Genomic DNA, 20,148 nt, shown 5'->3' on the forward strand with positions numbered 1-20,148 from the left:
ATTTAAGAGTGATGGTGAGCTACATTTTTTTTTCATTTTTTTTTTGGGTTAAGTTTATTTAAAAAAAAAAAAAAAATACAAGATATCATTACAAGCATTATACCCTAGTGCTGCAGTGAGACATGCTCCAGAATGAGGAGACCGTACCAAAGAAGGAGGTTGATGGTGAACCACAATTTACAGAAAAGCTTTATTTTGTGAGGAGGAAAGTGAATTGCCTGGGCGAGGAAGACCAAAAGACATACAATCAAATTACATAACAACAATGGCCAAGGTGATCAGATTACAATCTGGGAAAGAAAGTAAACCTTTCATGACGCCAGTTGCTCATCTCAAAAGATCTCGCTCTTTCAAGAGGTGAATGGTCAAAATTACTCCTAGGATTAGAATGGTCAATATTTCCTTCTCCTTCTCTTCACTCCACCACCTGATTGCACTTCATTTGCTCTTGGCACTTCCTCAATTCTCACATCTGGATTTGTTCCCTGAATATTTGATCTACCCTTTCTCTTTCTAGAATTTGGGGCTGTAGAATTTTCTCGACTGCTTTCTGCAGTGGTACCTGACTTGGGTGAAATATGTTGCGCTCCATTGCAAATGGCGTCTCTAATAACTGTATCTGGTCCCGGTGCAAGCAGTTTTTCATTCGTTTGAGGCGAAGGAGTCGCCTTCTTTGAAGCACTATCAGCTGTAGTAGCTCCCACGCGTGATGAATGTCGAGCATTCTCAAACCATTTGCTTATCTGCACAATAAAAAAATAAAAAAATGATGTTGAGCATCAACACAAGGAACAATGTCCACTAAAATTTTTGAGAAATAAATTATGGAATTATTTTTTCGTCCTAAGAGCAATGAAGAAGATAAGACCTGCCGGAAAGTGAGTCCTAGCTCTTGTGCCAAGCTCTCTTTAGTTGCTCGCTCAGGATACTGATTCTCCTTGAAGGATTTGTAGAGTGTCTGCAAAATAAAATGACTGAAAGTTTAAGATAAGCCCTTTCTTTTGTGTGCGTATGCAAGTACATGTGAGAGAGAGACAAAGACAGATAGAGAGCAGCATTTTTGCTCCATTCTAGGAAGACTAGAGGGAAATAATTAGGTTAAAGTAAGACCTTCATAAATATTATTAACTCACCAAAAAACTTGACTGGCAACATGGGATCAAATCATATATTAAATTTCTAATAACTAACTTGTTTTTAAAAATGGCAACAAAATAAATGTTGATGTCTGCATTGATCAACTTGATTTTGGATCTTATTCTACTTCCCGCTACTCTCATGCCAGCTATTCTCCTATAGTAATTTTTAAGTTCATTTTATAAAAGAATAAATACCGTTAAAATGTTTTTTTTTTTTTGATATCGTGAAACCTCTACAAGGCAGGGCTCTTCAGACCTACCCTTGCAGAGTAAACCTTGGTCCCGAGCACCACACCCTTCGGAGTTTCCCTACATGGAACTAGATAAATCGCTAACTTTTCACCAGAGAGTGTGGTCCCAAGGAATTATTTGCACTCAAGAGGTGTTGAACCTTAGACCTTGAAAGGAGCAATCCTCTAAGATCAAAGCCTTCACCACTTGGGCCAATCAAAGATATATTAACTTAATCAGAAGCAAGAGGCAATAACTTGCAATTACCTGAGTTACAGCTTCCCCAAGTCTTCTATATGCTGATGATCTAGATCTTTTACCACTAGAACCAGATTTAAAAGAGCCATCTAGTGATTTAGTTGGTGAATTATTTGTATCTTCAATGCTTGCCTTCCGACGAGTTCGCCTCTTAGGAGTATGATCTGTCTCTTTATTCTTTCCATTTGGTGACACTGGAGCAAATTCTCTTTTCTTGCTTTTCCTTGGTGCAGCAGTACCATCATAATCTTCGTCATCACTTGAATCAGTAGGAACATTTCCATATGCCTCCTTTATAAATCAGGGCAAGGAAAACAAACAATGAAATGCACATGATTAGTAGTGAACAGAGTAACAGAGTAATGATAAACCCAGTCATACAATTAGAATCATTGTTGCACTCAAAAAGTAAAAACTTCCATTGAGATTTATTTCTCGCCAATACATGGACAAAAAAGTGGAGCTGTGAGTGGATGCAATGCAATATAGTGATCAACACACTTTACATGCTCTCTCTCATACACAAATAGGTCCCATTCGTGTACCCTTATATATATATATATATATATATATATATATATATATATATATATATATACTAACAAAGTGAATATGGTGACAAGATAGACGAGATTTACTTTGATTGATCATAGTGAGGTACTATCAAGAAACTAGGGCATGTTTTCAAAGACAAGAATCAGAACAGAAACAAACGGAAACTAGAATTAATTGATCACACTGGAAATGGTAAGTATATTATGTATTGCACGATTATAGAACCATGGTTTGACAATAATACTAGAAGGGCACTCACATCATGCAGCTCTTTGTAGTCCAGCCTTTCTACGTGTCTCCTTCTAGAAACAGGTGCAGAACCATCTTGGCCAGCATCTGACTCTAATATGGACAAAAGCTCATCATTTAAAGAATGCTTATTTCCACCAAGTTTGGATCTTTTTCCACCAGAACTTCTGAGAGGCTTAATACCATCATTGGATGTAGATGGAGGGCCTTCATCATCTCCGAAGGACCTGTTATCATCAAGTGCTGCGGCAAGATCCTCAGAGTCAGATGTAAAATCAGAACTAGAACTTTCCTCCTTAACCTTGTCAACGAGATCTAGAGCACCAGGATCATAGTCATCATCCTCAGAGTCATCAGAAGGAAGCCCTAAATACTGCTCATCATTTGGTGGTGCCTCCAATTCCTCAGTTGCAGAAGCATATTCAGATTCATCAGAACTCGATTCATCAGAACTTGATTCATCTCCCTGAACCTTCTCATCAGCTGGTTCATCGGGATTATAATCATTATCATCAGAATCATCTGAAGGAAGTCCAAAGTTGTGATCTGGATTATGTCCAGCAGCGGCAGCAGCCTCAGGAAAAACCTTCTGCACATGAAATAGGAGCATTATAAGGAAGGGAAAAGTTGAAAATATTTCTACTCAACCAATAAGACTTGAGGATTTATCATTGACCTCCCAACTGTCACTGATAGAAAGATTTGTTCCTTGAGAGTCATTAAGTAGGTCAATGCAGTCGACTTTGCAATCACATCCAGGGCATAGCCAACCCTCATCATCAGGGGGAACTATAAACCCAAAAAAAGGGTTAAGAAAAGAACCAGGAAAGCATAATTGACAAATAACTTAAGAAGCAAAAATTGATTTATGCTATCAAATAGGTTATAGGACATTACTGTCTTGACTAAGAAGTGGTGGTTCTAAACAGTACTGGTGGAACCCACGGTCACAAGCACCATCGCAGAGTATAATATCATTATCCACAGACAGTTCTTCTGACCCACATTTTGCACAGAATATCTGCCATAAAAAGATATCACATCTTAGTATTTACAGTGAGAGAATGCTCGTTACTTATTATCAAAAGCAAAATAGCATGAACTAAGTATTTTATAGGGAGTGAAAGACTTTAACAAGGACTGAACACGACATCTAATTGAAGGATTCTCCTACATCCTCACTGCAAATTTCTCCTTCAGAATCAAATAAAGTGTTTGGGAGCCTTCCTTCAGCACATAGAGAATCAAGACGCTGAAATAGGTCTCTTATTTTCAGTTTGCGTCGAAATATTTCAGATGTGGCCCGTTGAAGCTCCTTCTCTGGCTTCAATTTCTCAAGGCTGCAAATTTACAGAAATAATCAGAAGCAATATCCAGGCATAAACCATCCACCCAAATAAGAGACAATTGAAGATAAGACTAAGACAATGTCAGACTCATTTGACCACAAGCACATGCCAAGACTAGATGAGCAGATACCAAAAATTCCCTCTTTCACATAAACAAACCAACCAAGTAAAGACTTAATCTTAGTTCATTGAACTTGAGCCAATTTGACTAACACCCTATATATATATATATACACACACACCATAGAACACACAATATGATGCAGCCATGTAACAAACATTTAACCATTATATAACTCTCAATTTTTCCATGGATCCAAATGAGTCACCAGGTCAATAGGAGTATAGGGTTAAAACAAGTTTTTGTTTTGAGCTTATAGGTGCATTTATTTTCAGTGGCGGAATTGTAATTTTCTAGAAGTCGACTGCAAATACCTCTATTTAGTATTTTGGGTATATTTTCATTATTGAACCCAATCATGGTGTTTTCTAGTATTCTAGGAGGCATGTGTCTTTTTCTGGATCTTAGTTTAGTCTTATACGTGTCTATTGGATACCTTTCATATTGACAGTGCTAGTTGTAATGGGAAAAGGAAGAGTTGGAGAGTACATAATGGCATGTCCAGCTCTCCCATAAACGCCTGCAAAAGCCCAAGAGAAACCATCTTCAATGTTTCTAAAGGAGCATTCAACAATGGCTTGTCTACTGAAGAGTTCAATTAGTAGCTCATGTTGGATGGCTAAAACCTCCATTGATGAGGAGGGGGCTTCTTTGGTAGATAGACCATTTGAGGAAGGTGAGATCCTTGAGGTAGTGAAAGGTATAAATAGTGATAAGGCACTAGACCTTGATGGCTTTACTATGGCATTCTTCCAGGTTTGTTGGGATGTGATCAAAGTAGTTGTTATGGGGGTGTGCTATGATTTTTCATGCCATAAGCAAGTTTGAAAAAAGTCTTAATGCCACTTCCATTGCTCTCATTCCAAAAAAATCAAGGTTTATTGATGTTGAGACTTTCAACCTATTGGTCTTATGAGTAGAGTGTACAAGATTATTGCCAACGTCCTAGTCAATAGGCTGGGGAGGGTTGTGAAGAGGATTATTTCGAAGCCCCAAAACACTGTTGGATGTAGGCAAATCCTTGATTCCATGCTTATAGCAAATGAATGTCTAGATAGCAAAATCATATCCAGTGATTTAGGGATGATTTGCAAATTGGACATTGCGAAGGGCTACGATCATGTCAATTGGGGTTGTTATTGAATTTATTGTGGTACGGTTTGGTTTTGGGGAGAAATTGCGTTCTTAGATAGTACATTGTATAAAATGCTTTCTACCACTGTTGATGGGAGGGCCTTCTTTCAGGCTTTTCTGTGGGATCTAGGAACTTTGGTGTGATTTACATTTCACACCTCATGTTTGCAAATGATACTTTGATTTTCTACTGGGCTAATCCATACCACCTCTGCTATATGCGTGCCTTATTTTTATGTGGAAAAATATCAAGAAGGGTTTAAGGGAGTTCTCTAGTCATATTAGGAGATGGCTCCAAGATTAGATTTTGGCATGACTTGTGGTGTGAGGATCAGGTCCGCAAGGAAGCTTTTCTAGATTTGTTCAGTATTGCTCGCAATAAGGATGCTTCTATGGCAGATTATTTGGAGATTTCTAGTGGCTCCCATCAATGGAATGTAAGCTTTACCAAAAAGACTTATGATTGGGAGGTGGATGTCTTTGCATTGTTTTTTAATTTATTGTACTCCTTTAGATTGGTTCGGAGAGATAGAGACAAGATTTGTTGGGCCCTCTTCAAGAGAGGCGTGTTCGACGTTAGATCGTTCTGCAACGTCCTTGTCCCTCATGATGGTTTTCCTTTCCCTTGAAAGTGTATTTGGCGGAGTAAGGTTCCTTTAAGAGCGACGTTCTTTGCTTGATCAGCTGCCCTAGGAAAGATCCTCACTTAGGATAATCTTAGGAAGCATCATGTCTTGGTGGTCAATTGGTGAAGTATGCCTAAGAGGAGCAAGGAGTTTGTGAATCATCTTCTTTTCCACTGTGAGGTCACTAGTGCCTATGGAGTGTTATTTTCAGTTGTTTTGGCTAATGCCTAGGTAAGTGGTAGACCTTTTCGCTTGTTGGAGAGGGTTATATGGTAGTCCTCCTAGTGCAACAGTGTGGAAGAAGGTGTCGTCTTGTCTTTTGTGGTGTCTTTGGAAGAAATTGAATGATAGAAGTTTTGCAGACCACAAAAGGATGGTGGTGGAACTAAAGTCTTTCTTATTCAATATTTTTTACCTTTGGATAACTGCTTTAGACTTTCCTAATGTGCTTGATTTTCTTGATTTTTTTTTTTCCTTTTTAGTTGGGTCTCTCTTGAAAACTTTGTGTACTAGAGTTGCGCCTTTTCACTTTTAAATAAAATTTCAATTACTTATTAAAAAAAAAATCTACCACCTATGTCACTTACCCAACCCCCCGGGGCCACCCCACCTCAAACTTCAGCTTCGTGCAACTCAAGCCCTATTTTGAACCTTTGTTGTCAGTTTATCTCACCCCCACCCCCCATCTAAATCTACCGTTAAGTTGGATAGGAAAATATGTAAAATGATTACCACTTTAGGTGAAAAAGAGTCTCAAATGTTAATAAATTTAAAAAAAGAAAAAGAAAAAGACAAAAAAAAAAAAAAAAAAAATCAACCATTCTCGAATACCCCTTATAATGATTTTCAAAATAAAAGATAAAATATCTTTATAGCTAAAGAAATATAAAATAAACATGCTTGTCAAGGGCAACTCTATCATTGTGCATGTTTTTCCATCCAACTTAACTGTTGATTTGGACAAAGGAGACAAACTGACACTGAAACTTCAAAATAGAATCTGAAGTGCACCAAGTTAAAGTCTATGTTTGTAAATGACACACAAGTGATAGTTTATATGAAGAAAGGCATAAGTTTTTTTTTTTTTAAGCAATCAAATTTCATTAAAACGCAAACGGATACAACTCAAGTACACGGAAAGTATACAAGAGAGACAACTATAAAGAAAAAGTTAAAATATCAAGAAAATCATGAACACTAGAAATATGAAAACAATTATAAGCAATCATCCTATGGTAAAGGGTTTTGAAGAAAAATACATTTAATTCTACTACCGTCCTCCCACGATCTTCAAAATTGTGATCATTGTGTTCTCTCCAAAGACACCACATTAAGCAATAGGGAAACAACTTCCACACTGCTATACTAAGATATCTACCAAACAAGTCAACAGATCCACCACTCATTGAGACATGACCCACTTTATCCCTAAACGACTGAAAACAGAGTTTCATAAGCACAATTTATCCTTATTTAATCCTACATCCTGATTTTGGCACAATGGGGATAAGGGGGACAAACAACAAGCAAGGTTTACAGTACAGTTAAAGAATAGTCTTTTGTTAAGTCGGGCGTTGATGACCGGCATCATGTGTCACAGGGTTACTGTCCTCACAAGAAGTGCCAGCCTCAAAGAGTCATCAAAATTAAGCAACGTTCTTCAGCTGCATAGATGGGTAGGATATTAGGGGCCTGTTTTTTTTTTTTTTTTTTTTAAAAAAAAAATTTTCTGTTTTTACAATTCACAAGAACAGAAAACAATGGGAAAACAAGCTACTAAAGGTGTTCTCAAAACATGTTTTCAGATAATTATTCTTGAAAAAACTGTGTTTTTAGAGAACATCAAATGATGTTTTCTGAAAGTGTTTTTCGCTTTCAGTTTAGGAACAACAAAACCCAAGAAAAAAAAAATCAACCTTATTAAGTTTTCTTTTTGTTCACTGAAAACAATTATTAAAAACTGTTTTCTTAAAACGTAAAAGAAATGTTCCAGCCATCCAGTGATCTTGTTATACTTCTAAACTTGCAGCTTCACTACAACTTATTAGGTATAGCTTAGATTCTACCAGAAGAAAATGAATATGAGAATATAGAATAACCACCGAGAGAAGATCACAAAAAGGAAAGATATGCTGACCTAATAAGAGTCATGATGAGAGTGACATTAAGGTCCGAGTAAGAATGGGACTAAGCACTACCATTGAGTTCTGAGCATTCCTAACAATTCAATTATGTTTTCCTTTCATCACTTGGCAACCACATAAGGCATTACTAAATCGGAAGAAGAATTAAAATACAAGTGATCATATCAAAGCTCCCATAGAAACTACTTATACAAAAATAAAATTATGTAACAAAGTTTTCTCAGAAACAACTTAAAAAAGACTAAAATACGTACTCAAATCATTATCACTATGTAAGAAGCAAATTATATAATACAATGTACATACCTGCCTCCTTTCCAGCCTTCACTAGAATATGCATCAATGAGGCTTCGCTCATAGTTCATTCGGTTCAGTAAATATCTCAGATGCCTCCTGATCCTTGAAAACTCATCAGCTACCTTCCTCTCCTCGATTATCTTCTTCCTCTTTCTTTGTTTCTCTTCCACAGTGCTAACATTTAATAAATTATTACTCGATTCAGTGGCTTGAGACTTCCCTTGTGTCCGTGAACGAAGAATTCTATCACTTGCTACCAAAGACCTCAACATATATTTTTTATTTAATGATTTTGGAGCTCTTTTATCCTTGCATCCCAAACGCCTCTTATTATTGATTGCGTTTTTAGGTGGCATTTCCGACTGTTCAAGCGTAGAATTGTTGGCCCTATCTTCTGAAGGTGATCCAGGTTCTTCAGTACTAAGATTCTTGCTGGCGCCTTCAGGAGGTGGGCCAATATTTTCAATTGGAGAACTCTTCTTAACAATACAACTGGGTACCATAAAGCTGGCTTCAACTGATACATTTTGAGCAAGTTCAGAGTCAAGATGATGTTTTTGTTCACTAATTCCAGAACTAAATTCTTGAGTCTGTTCTGGTATAGTTTGTTGAGGGCATGGACTTTTTCCTATCTGACTACTACTCACATCTTCAGGAAGCAGTTTCACACGCTCGGTAACAGAATTTCCAAACAAGCTAGACACTACAGTGATGGTTCCTTCAGGTTCATTTTGTACAAGTTCAGAGCCAAGCTGACATTTTTGTTCGAAGCAATCATTTGCAGAACCTAATTCATGTGTCTGTTCTGATATTGTTTGTTGAGAGGATGAAATTTTTCCAGTCTGACTACTCTTGCTCACATCTTCAGAAGGCAGTCCGCCATATTCAGTACAAGACTTGGTCACATTTCCAAAAGTTGACAGCAATTGTTCCTTAGCAGTATAGCCGGGAACTGTAGGGCTGGTTTCTACTGGCCCAGTTTGTACAAGTTCAGAGCCTGGCCTATCTTTTTCTTCTGATGGTTCACCACGTAGACCTCCAGAACCAGATTCATGTTGTTCCAAGGTAATTCCTTGAGGGCATAAACTTTTTCCTGTCTCAATACTCTCAATTACATCTTGAGGACGCGGTTGCAATGGTCCAGTAAGAGAACTGTTGGTTGCATTTCCAGAAGATGATTGCAGCTTTTTTAAATCAGCACAACTGGATACTGCAGAGCTGGTTTCTGGTGGTTTATTATATATAAGTTTAGAGACAAGCTGATTTTTTTGATCTGATGGTTCACCATGTATACTTCCAGAATCAGATTCATGTATATTTTCCAATGTAATTTTTTGAGGACATGAGCTTTTTCCAGCCTGACCACTATTGCTCACTTCTGCAGGAGGTGGTCCCAGTTGTTCAGTAACAGGACTCTTGGTCATATTTTCTGAAAAGCTGGTTTCTCCTTGTTCATTTTGTACACTTTCAGAGCCAAGCTGATGTCTTCTTTCTGAAGGTTCGCTAAATACACTTCCATGCATCTCTCCTGATTCACTCTGTTCGTAGCAGGTAAATTTTCCAGTCTGACTGCTCACTGGTGGTGAAGAAATTTCCATGCGCTCAACTTCAGCTGTATTTACAGTGTCATGCTAATAACCAGTACTATTTGTTTTGTCCTTTGCCTCAAAAAATTGGACACTATCTATTTCAAAAACTCAATGCTGACAGAAGACGGTGATATTTTTTTCTCTTAACTGGTGTGGATAGCAACCAAAAAATATTAAACTCCAATATGCTATGTGATGTATTTGCAACCAAAATCTCAAAACAGACAGCTCAAAAATCAAAATTGTCTCAACAGTTTTCACCTCAAAATTGACAATGTGAAGGATGAGTCTCACCCAATATAACTAGTTCTGACTATGTGGCATCGTATGCACTTCATAAACCTGCAGCAGACACGAAAGGATTTAATGGACAAAACAGAGTGTAAGTTGCAGATTAATTTACTCAAAGAAAGAGACTGTCAATAAATTATGTTATAGATACTAAACGATACAGGTCAATCAATTTTATTTACACAACTACTTCAATTTAAGCTTCAGAAGAAATCAAAACTATGACAACCATCTCAACTCAATTGTTAAGTTGTCTATCAACAAAGCACTGACCAAGAAACAATGTCATCATCAAACTTTATATGCAGGCCCAATAAAGACAACATTTTGATCGTAAGATATCATAGAGAACTAGTAAACCCATAAACCAAATCAATTACTTCCAGAAGTTCAACTTTTTACCAAAGTACCTAACGCAGAACCAGTGTTTGCTTAATCTGCAGGAAACCCACACTTTTGGTATAAGTAATTAATGTATAAAACTTCAAGACTGATTCGAAACTATTACAATGAAAGCAATAAATTCAATAAATTAACCATGTGCCTAATGTAAAACTACATGGTTGATCTCAACTAAAATGCAAGGAATAATTTACAGAGATCATCATCCCAAGGTAAGTCTTAAAAGCAAACACATGAATTCAACTTTGATTTTTTTTTTTTTTTTTAAATCAGAAGCGAGAAATGAAATTTTGAGAAAAGTAAATAAATCAGCTGCAGACAAATAGAACTATATTGGCTCATTTTGTTAAAATTTTTGTTTTCTGTCTTTTATTTTCTCTTCTAGAAACAAAAACATTAACAAATAATCCAAACACAAAACACTCCTAAAAATACTGAAAGAGTTTTCCCCTTTATGTCACATCATAATACCTTTTCAAACCAAAAACAAAAAAACCACCCAAAATACATTAACAAATAGAGCCATTATTTTAGATCTGAAATCTACATGAATGAGAGTCAACATTGCCTTTATACAAAGGCCATAGAGTTGGATTTTGGCCATGCCTGCCTAAATCAATATCTAAATTTTATTCTATCAAGATTAGTAACCAATCTTTTTTTTTTTTTTGGACAAATAATTGAAATATTATGACGTAGCGGAAGACTAAGGTAACTAATCAAAAAGCAGAGTCTTTGATTCTGCAAGGAGAAGCATCTTCGTCTTCTAACCAAAAAGATAAAAACAAGCCCGCAAGCTAAAAGAAAGATAAAACTCCGCAGAGCATTTGAAAGATAATTCTCTGATTTGATAATAATTCAATGAGTTGATTTTTACATAATAAGCAAGCCTATTTATAGAAAAGAAATACTTGTAGAGAAAGTAAACCTACTTCTAGTAGAGAAAGTAAATCTAATCCTAGTAAAAAAAGTAAATCTAATCCTAGTAAGAAAGTAAACATAATCTTAGTAACAATAGTAAATCTAACCCTATAAAGAAATGAAATAAAGTCCTAATAAAATAAAATAAAATCCTAACATAAAATTGACAATCAGCGGGAATCGTAACAATCTTTCCTTTTGTACTTTCATTGTCTGAGAATGGATAAAATTCTGATCAAGCGGTGCTGCTCTAATATTATTTTTGATATTTTCTTTATTTTCATTTTTACCGAAAATAAAGGTAAATATCGTCCTATATCAAACACCCCCACTTAAAAAAAACTCGTCCTCGAGTTTTCTTTGGGACATGGCACGCGCAGCTCCTCCGCAGAAATATATTTGGAGAAATCTACATAGATTTCAGACGTTTTATCCTTTTTGTCCCTTTCCATAAAAATTTGCCCAACAATTTCTTCATGGACATCATCTTCAACTTCACCGTTATCTTCCAAAGGATCGCCAATTTTTTGTGGTAATCGAGATGAGTTGCACCTGTGGTGGAGGAGGTTGTATATGTGGTGGAGGAGGTTGTAACTGTGGTGAAGGAGGTTGCACTTGTGGTGGAGGAGGCGGTAGCTGTTCCTCCATTGATGTAGTCGTTGGAATCAATGATGGTGGCTGCACATATGTTTTCTCTGACAGCAACTCCACTTCTTCAACCAACTTAACATTTTCCACAACTTCTTTACCATAATTAAAATTCTCTTCATAGGCGAATGGCCTATTTGGAGAGTTATGAAGATGATTATGGACATGACGAAAGTGGCTTATGTCATCCTCACTGAATCGGTCAACATAAGGATACCGAACGGATTCCCTTCGGATCCCATAGTCATCTGGTCGTAGGAACCGGGCATTGAGTAACCGCTTCATCTTGGGCCAAGATGTCATGGGTCTTTTTCCTTCCCTAGATCGAGAGAGCTTCAACCATTTCCACCAAGCAGATGCTCCACCTTTGAGCTTATAAGCCACCAACTTGACCTTCTTTTCTTCCGGAATACACATATACTCAAAGAATCTTTCTACCTCCATTATCCAGTTAAGGTAATCTTCAATGTGAAGACAACCATCGAATGAAGGGAGATCGATATTCATTCGGTACTCCCAGGTGTCTCTGTGATTCCAATGGGCACGCATCTGCCTACGTTCAAACGACTCACACAATTGGCGCACCTCCTGTTACATCATCTGCGTCGTTTGCCGGAGCTCTTGAAATTCGGCTCTCAAAGGAGTCTATGATCGCTTGATGTATTGCTGGTAGTCGAATCTCGAAACAACATCTCTCGCACGAGCGGCGTCGTTATAGAAGTTGTTGTTGTAGTATAAGTTGGCCATCGAATCCGGATAATGCCGGCTCGGATAACCCATGAATTTGGCTCTCGAAAGAGGCCCTCCCCTACAAGCGGCATTGTTGGAGAAGTTTGTCACCATTGCGCTGATTGGCCATGATCAGGATAAAGCCTGCTCTGATACCAACTGACGTAGCAGAAGACTAAGGTAACTAATCAAAGAGCAGCGTCTTTGATTCTGCAAGGAGAAGCGTCTTCGTCTTCGTCTTCTACCCAAAAAGATAAAAACAAGCCTGCAGGCTAAAAGAAAGATAAAACTCCGCAAAGTATTTGAGAGATAATTCTCTGATTTGATAATAATTCAATGAGTTGATTTTTACATAATAAGTAAGCCTATTTATAGAAGAGAAATACTTGTAAAGAAAGTAAACCTACTTCTAGTAGAGAAAGTAAATCTAATCCTTGTAAGAAAGTAAACATAATCCTAGTAACAATAGTAAATCTAACCATATAAAGAAAGAAAATAAAGTCCTAATCAAATAAAATAAAATCCTAATATAAAATTGACAATCAGCGGGAATCGTGACAATCTTTCCTTTTGTACTTCCATTGTCTGAGAATGGATAAAATTCTGATCAAGCGACACTGCTCCAATATTATTTTTGATATTTTCTTTATTTTCGTAAAAACCGAAAATAAAGGTAAATATCGGCCTACATCATATCATTTAAAGCGTAAAGCGCACCCACGTACACATGAAATATACAAGAGAAGCCACCTAGCTAGTAAAGGCCAAACTATTCAAGAAAATCATGATAACTAACTATCAAATGAAAAACAAAAATAGTTGTCCAAAGATACAACGTGTTGAAAAATAAAAATTTAATCTCCTCTAAAGCCCTCTTATGTCCTCAAAACTTCTATCATTCATTTTCCTTCATTGACACCACAAAAGGCACAAAAACACCATCTTAAACATAGCTGCATTCCGAATGCTGCCAGCAATCCACCAACAATCATACAAATCGACTACTCGTTTAAACATAACCCAAGACAACCCAACCTCACAATGAACCAGAAGATGGTCCACAAACTCCCCATTCCTTTTACACATGCAACCACAATGATGCGCCGCTTTCAGAGAATATCCATGATAAGGATCTTTCCTAAGGCCGCTGACCAACAAAAAAATGCTACCCTCAATGGAATCTTAGTCTGCTAAACATTTTTCCAAGGGAAACAAAAACCATCATGACAACCTATGACACTGTAGAACGATTTAACACCAAACAACCCTCTTTTGAAAGGGATGCACCACAACTTACCTTCCCCTTCTCATCTCATTCTCACTAAATACAATACCCTGAAAAACAAGGCAAAGACTTCCATTTCCCAATCATGAGCCGCTCTAGCAAAGATCATGTTCCACTAAATATGTAACAACCTAGGAAAAGTACTAGCTACATCTACACTATCACCCCAAAAATACTAGTCAATTTAGAGTTTCCCTAAAATCACTTATGACATCTAGTTTCACTTAGTAAGTAATGTGAGACTTAGCACCCATGAGTGTTTTTATAAACCACACACTATGAGCTACTTATCTTCCCAATATGGGACTAGAGTGTTACAAAATGGCACCTCCAGAAAATTTCACGTGAGCCGCAATAGAAGTATCCTTTGTGCTAGCAATACCAAATAAAATTTGAAAGACTTCCTTAAGGACCGTATCCCGACACCAAAGATCATGCCAAAATATAACCTTGGAGCTATCTCCCACTTTAAATCTAGTATGACTACAAAACTTTCCCCAACTCATCCTAATATTCTTCCATAATCTCACCCAATAATCCTCGAAAGGCTCACTAGAACACCACCCTCCCTATGAACTCCCCCATATTTAGAGTCCACCACCACTCTCCACCAAGACTCTCTATCAAGCCCAACCAAAGCCATTTATCTAAAAGAGCGTGATTGTTCCTAATCCCCAATCCTCCCTCAGTAACCAATCATAAACCCATCATTTAGTAATTTCAATTAAAAGATACGAGTACAGAAACCCACACAAAATGAATGCAACCAAGCCAATTTAATTGGGATTGAAGTTTAGTTAGTTGAATTGGGTAAGCAAATTTTAAATCCGATTCTTATTGCCAATCAATGCCTTTATAGTAGGTTAAGATTTGAGGAGCCAGGCGTCATTTGTAAAACGGATCTAGAAAAAGCATAGTGTTGGGGAGAGAAATACTATGTTTTTTCTTCATCAACGACTTCTCTCAAAACTCCATCTGAAAGAGACAATAAAATTAAACTGTAGGCTTTTTCTTCAAGTTCTGCAATTTTCTCCTTTGATGATGCTGATGGCATCTTGCCATCCAAAATCTTCGCCAAACCTTGTTGTCGCAACAAAGCACGTATTTTGATACGCCAAAGACTGAAACTATTCTGACCATCAAACTTTTCTACTTCAAATTTTACAAAAGTCATCCCGCAAAATAAAGAACCCAGGCTTTGATACCACTTGTTGGGGAGAGAAACACCAAGGAAGTCAAACAAGAGTAAATTAATATACATAATAATGTATATTAACCACTTTTTTTCTTTATATTTTTTCAATGTGGGATACAAACCTCATAAGTGCATGCACAACAAATCTCCCCTCACTTGTGAGTCTTTTCCACATTAACCCAACTTCCCCTCACACAAGAGTGTCAGCGTACTCCAAGAGAAACAACACTCCTTTTACCGGAGTCAAACCAAACGCGCCAAACCAAGACACTCATATCAGCAGCAGCAAAAGCTAACCATGAGCTCTGATACCAATTGTTAGGGAGAGAAACACCAATGGAGTCAAACAAAAGTTAATTAATATACATATTATGACACCACTTCTAGCCCAAAAGCCTAAACTAACGGGCTTGGGTCCACTTAAGTATATTAACCACTTTTTTTCTTTATATTTTCTCAATGTGGAACACAAACCTTACAAGTGCATGAACAACACATAGGATCATGTAAACTGGATTTTCTGTTGTATATGCTAAGGAGGTGTGGCTTTGGGGGAAAATGGTGCTCGTGGATAGCTCATAGTATTTCCTCTATGCGGTTCTCAGTTTTGCTTAATGGCTCTCCTAATGGTTTTTTTAGTAACTTTTGTGGGTTGAGACAAGGGGATCTTCTTTCACCCTTCTTGTTTGTTTTTGTGATGGAGGCTTTGAGTCGGATGATTTCTACTGCAGTCAGTGGGGGCTGCTAGAAGGCTTCAAAGTAGGCAATGCTACTTTCTCTCATCTTTTGTTTGCTGATGATACCTTGATTTTTTGCAGTGCTCGTCCTACTCAGTTGCGTTATTTGTAGAGTTTTTTTTCCCACTATTTGAAGCTACTTGGGGCTTGAAGGTTAATTTGGCTAAGTCAGACTTAGTTCCTGTGGGGAATGTGGAACAAGTGGGAAGTTTAGCCAGAATCTTAGGGTGTGGGGTTGCCACTTTGCCAGTGAAGTATCTAGGTCTTCTGTTGGGGGCTTCCTATAAGGCTAAACATATCTAAGACAACGTTATCAAAAAGATAGAATATCGGTTGGCCACCTGAAAAAGGTTATATATGTCAAAGGGAGGTAGGGTCACCCTTATCAAGAGTACCCCCACCAATTTGCCCACGTATTACTTCTCTCTTCCCTATTCCGGTGAGTGTTGCTAATCGCATTAAGAAGTTACAATGTGATTTTTTATGGGGTGGGCTCAATGAAGAGTTTAAATATCACTTGGTCAGTTGGTCTAAGGTTTGTACTCTAATATATGAGGGAGGGTTGGGTATCAGGAATTTGATGGTTTTCAATCGCGTTTTGTTAGGTAAATGGTTGTGGCGCTATGGGACTGAGAGAGATGCTTGGAGGAGAGTTGCAGAAGATACTAAGTTTGGCAGTTTATATGGTGGGTGATGCTCTCTTGAGCCTGTAGGAGCCTTTGGGGTGGGGTTGTGGAAGAATATCAAAAAGGTTGGGAGCCACCCTCACACTATACTAGACTTGAGGTGGGGGATGAGACTATGATTAGCTTTTGGCATGATTTGTGATGTGGAGATATGGTTCTTAAGGTAGCTTTTTCAGTTTTATTTGGAATTGCTCATGCAAATGATGCCTCTATTGCGGCTAATTTGGAGTTTTTGGGCAGATCCAATCAGTGGAACATGAGTTTTTCTAGAGAGGTGCATGACTGGGAGGTGGATGTCTTTGTTTCCTTTGTCCAGATATTGCATTCAATTATAGTGAGTAGAGGTTGTGAAGATAAGTTGTGGCAGGTCTCCACCAAAAGAGGTTTATTCAAGGTCAAGTCCTTTTGCTCCTTGGCTTGTTCTGAAGGTAGTCGCTTCCCTAGAAAAGTGTGTGGCGGACTCAGGCTCCTTCGAGAGCGGTCTTTTTTGCGTGACCAACGGCTCTAAGCAAAATCCTAACCTTGGATAACTTAGGAAACGACATGTTATTATGATGGACACATGTTGCATGTGTAAGAGATATGGGGAGACGGTGGACCACCTTCTTCTTCATTGCGATGTGGCTTCCGCTATGTGTAGTGCTCTCTTTAGTCATTTTAGAATGTCTAGGGTTATGCCTAGATGGTTATCGACTTATTTGCTTGTTGGTGGTCCTCTAGAAGGCTGAGGAGTGCTACGGTATGAAAGATGATGCCTACTTACCTCCTTTAGTGTTTATGGCGGGAAAGAAAAAATAAGTCCTTTGAGGACTTGAAGAGGTCTTGGAGGATATTTTATCTCATTCTTCCATAAGTTGTATCTTTGGATTGCGGCTTTTGTGTCCCCTCTATCAATTAGTTATGATGATTTCTTTGTTCTTTTTTTCTTTCTAGTTAGGTGATTCATTTTGTATACTTCCGATGTACTTAGGGGCCTTACGTTTTTAATAAGATTTGATTATTACTTATTAAAAAAAGTTGGTTGAATTGAGCTTCTTGCATAACTTCAAAGAAATTTGCAAAAGGGAGAGAGATGTGCAGTCCGTACTGATAATTCTCAACACTGGCTAGCAAGAGATATATATATATAATGCACATAAGAAAATGAATAACATATCTATGTTCCCCACAGCCATCACTATCCAATGGGGAACCCTCCAAATGTTAGCACAGGTAGAAATTAAACTGTTACCATTCCAAAAACAATGCAAGGGAAACAAAACAAACAAAAAAAGTTCAAATAGTGAAACTCGAAACAAAATCTTGGCATAAATGCGAAGTCATTCAAGTATAAGCATCATCCAATGCACCATTATCTAAATTTGACTCCGCCTACAACGAATGACATTCATGCTTTTCAATAAGGATATGCATAATTCCAGCTGCAACCAGTACAGCTGAGCTCCACGAAGTCCATTGGTAACATTACTCTCATAAGTCGAAGGCGACCACTAAATTGTTCGAAGTATATAGAACTAAAATCTAGCTAAGAACATAAATATATATATATATATATATATATATATACAATCCACAATATCCAAGCGTTTAACTTCCATTTTGGTTGCAAAGAAAATGCAGGCAAATCAAACACAAAGAAACAGCTGCAAACTATATTTTCCGAATTGGGCTTACCACGTTTCGCTACAACTTCATAATTTTTTTTTTCTACGAACCATACTAACAAAGATTGAATATCCCCAAAAACAAGAAAGTAAAACTCGGAAGCTTTAGTTTAAAGATTTCCGAAAACATAACAACATAAAAGCATAAGATTCACCCTCTTCCTCCACAACTTCTCAGGAAACAAGCATATACTTTAGAAAATAAACCAAAAAAAGCACAAAAAGAGAATTATTCCAAAGGCAGACTTGCCTGTTCTTCGCGATGAACACAGGTCGAGAGAGAGAGAGAGAGGGTTCGATCTTGTTTTATGGTTGTGTCTGTTCGCGATAGTTCTTAACGCAGCGAGAGAGAGAGAGCGAGAGAGAGCGGTCGTTTCTCGCAAGGTCCTCCAAATCTGGGCCACCGCTCTTTCCGCACTTTTAGTATGTAGGGATGTGGCCGTGCCGTGTGGTTGCTGTTGCGGCGTTTATATGTCGTGGGACGCATGGCTGTCTCGCCGGCCTGCTCGAGCTAGGCCTAGGAGACATGGGCCGACATTTGGCCCAATATTACGTTATCTCTTACGATAATAATGCTATGTATATATATATATATATATATATATATATATATATATTTTTATCTCATAATACTGACGTAGTAGTTTTAACTAACTCATAATGCTATATATATCACATTTTTATCTCATAATGCTGACGTAGTAGTTTCAACTAACTCTTAATTTTTTTCTAAATAATAACTAATTTAAGGATTAGTTAAAATTGTTACGACAGGATACAAACATAATAGGCATCTCACATGTTATTAAAAAATTAAACACGTCACTTTTATAGATTAGGTTAAAAGAAATTCATTCAATCCTGTTTTATCCTTTTTGTAATTTTTTTGGTGAATATTGGTTTAGTTCATGGATTCATTAGGGTTGATTGCATGACCTTAAAGCATTTTGATGGAATGGGCATCAAATTGGGCTTCAATCGTTTTTATTGAATGGGTTTGGATTTGACATGAAAATGAGCTTTGATCTTTTTAAGGTTTAATGGGCATAGATTTGAAATATTAATGGGCTTATATCATTTTGATTGAATGGACCTAGGCTTGACATGAAAAATGGGCTTGAAACTTTTTAGTTAATTAAGTTTAGTTTAACGTGCACATGGGGCTTGAAATCATTTCCGTTAAATGGACCTAAATTTAGGCGTGCAAAATAGATTAATATTATGGGCAATTACCTTTTGTTCCCATGAACTACAGTGCCTTGGCACTTTTCCTCCATAAACTACTAATTATGACACCTGACTCCATCAAACTACCATCTTATGACAAAAAGTCACATTCCGTCAGTCAAAGGGGTTAAAATTGATGGTCAACGGTCATGTGTAAGTCATGTGTCATTTTAAAATTTTTTCTTCCACTTTTGCCCTCACTTCAGACTGAGAAAATGACGCTTACACCCTCCTAAACCCTAATCCAACACATAAAAACAATTTAAAATGAGGGCAAAAGTAGAAGAAAAAAAAATTTAATTGGCACATGACTTGCACATGACCGTTGACCGTCAATTTTAACCCCTTTGACTGACAGAATATGGCTTTTTGTCATAAGATGGTAGTTTGATGGAATCAGGTGTCATAGTTGGTAGATAGTTCATGAGGAGGGGGGAGGGGGAGGGGGGGGGGAGGGGAAGTACCAAGGTACTGTAGTTCATAAGGCAAAATGTAAATACCCCTTAATATTAGAAGTGACTCTTCTGTCCCTTTTGCATCACTTTAAAAATGATGTGACTTTTAAAATAATCATTTTATCAAAATTCAATAGTGATTAATCACAAACTCAATAGTAATTTTAAAAACTATATTATTTTTGAAGTGATACAAGAGAGATTTCTAACATTACT

At 37.3% G+C, this 20,148-nt stretch overlaps 1 protein-coding gene across 2 annotated transcripts; it reads right to left on the bottom strand.

Annotated features, from left to right (window-relative positions):
* Positions 1-35: 35 nt before the first annotated feature.
* Positions 36-18,676, bottom strand: HAT3.1 (Homeodomain-like protein with RING/FYVE/PHD-type zinc finger domain-containing protein). 2 transcript variants are annotated; one of them, XR_015911956.1, is made up of 10 exons: positions 18,501-18,676; positions 8,113-10,034; positions 3,607-3,772; positions 3,330-3,453; positions 3,109-3,221; positions 2,443-3,021; positions 1,638-1,919; positions 869-958; positions 309-743; positions 36-218 (listed from the first exon to the last, which is right to left on the bottom strand). XR_015911956.1 is itself a non-coding variant. In XM_088515964.1 (9 exons), the coding sequence occupies exons 2-9, from the start codon at positions 9,699-9,701 to the stop codon at positions 393-395; spliced, it is 3,294 nt and encodes a 1,097-aa protein (XP_088372090.1). In that variant the 5' UTR covers positions 9,702-10,034; positions 18,501-18,676; the 3' UTR covers positions 36-392. The 2 variants fall into 2 exon arrangements, 1 of the variants encoding a protein (XP_088372090.1); XM_088515964.1 differs by having other exon boundaries at positions 36-743.
* Between the last annotated feature and the right edge of the window lie 1,472 nt (positions 18,677-20,148).

The sequence above is a fragment of the Corylus avellana genome, chromosome 4 (genome assembly GCF_965113065.1).
Source record: "Corylus avellana chromosome 4, dhCorAvel1.hap1.2, whole genome shotgun sequence".
Taxonomy (NCBI): Eukaryota; Viridiplantae; Streptophyta; class Magnoliopsida; order Fagales; family Betulaceae; genus Corylus; species Corylus avellana.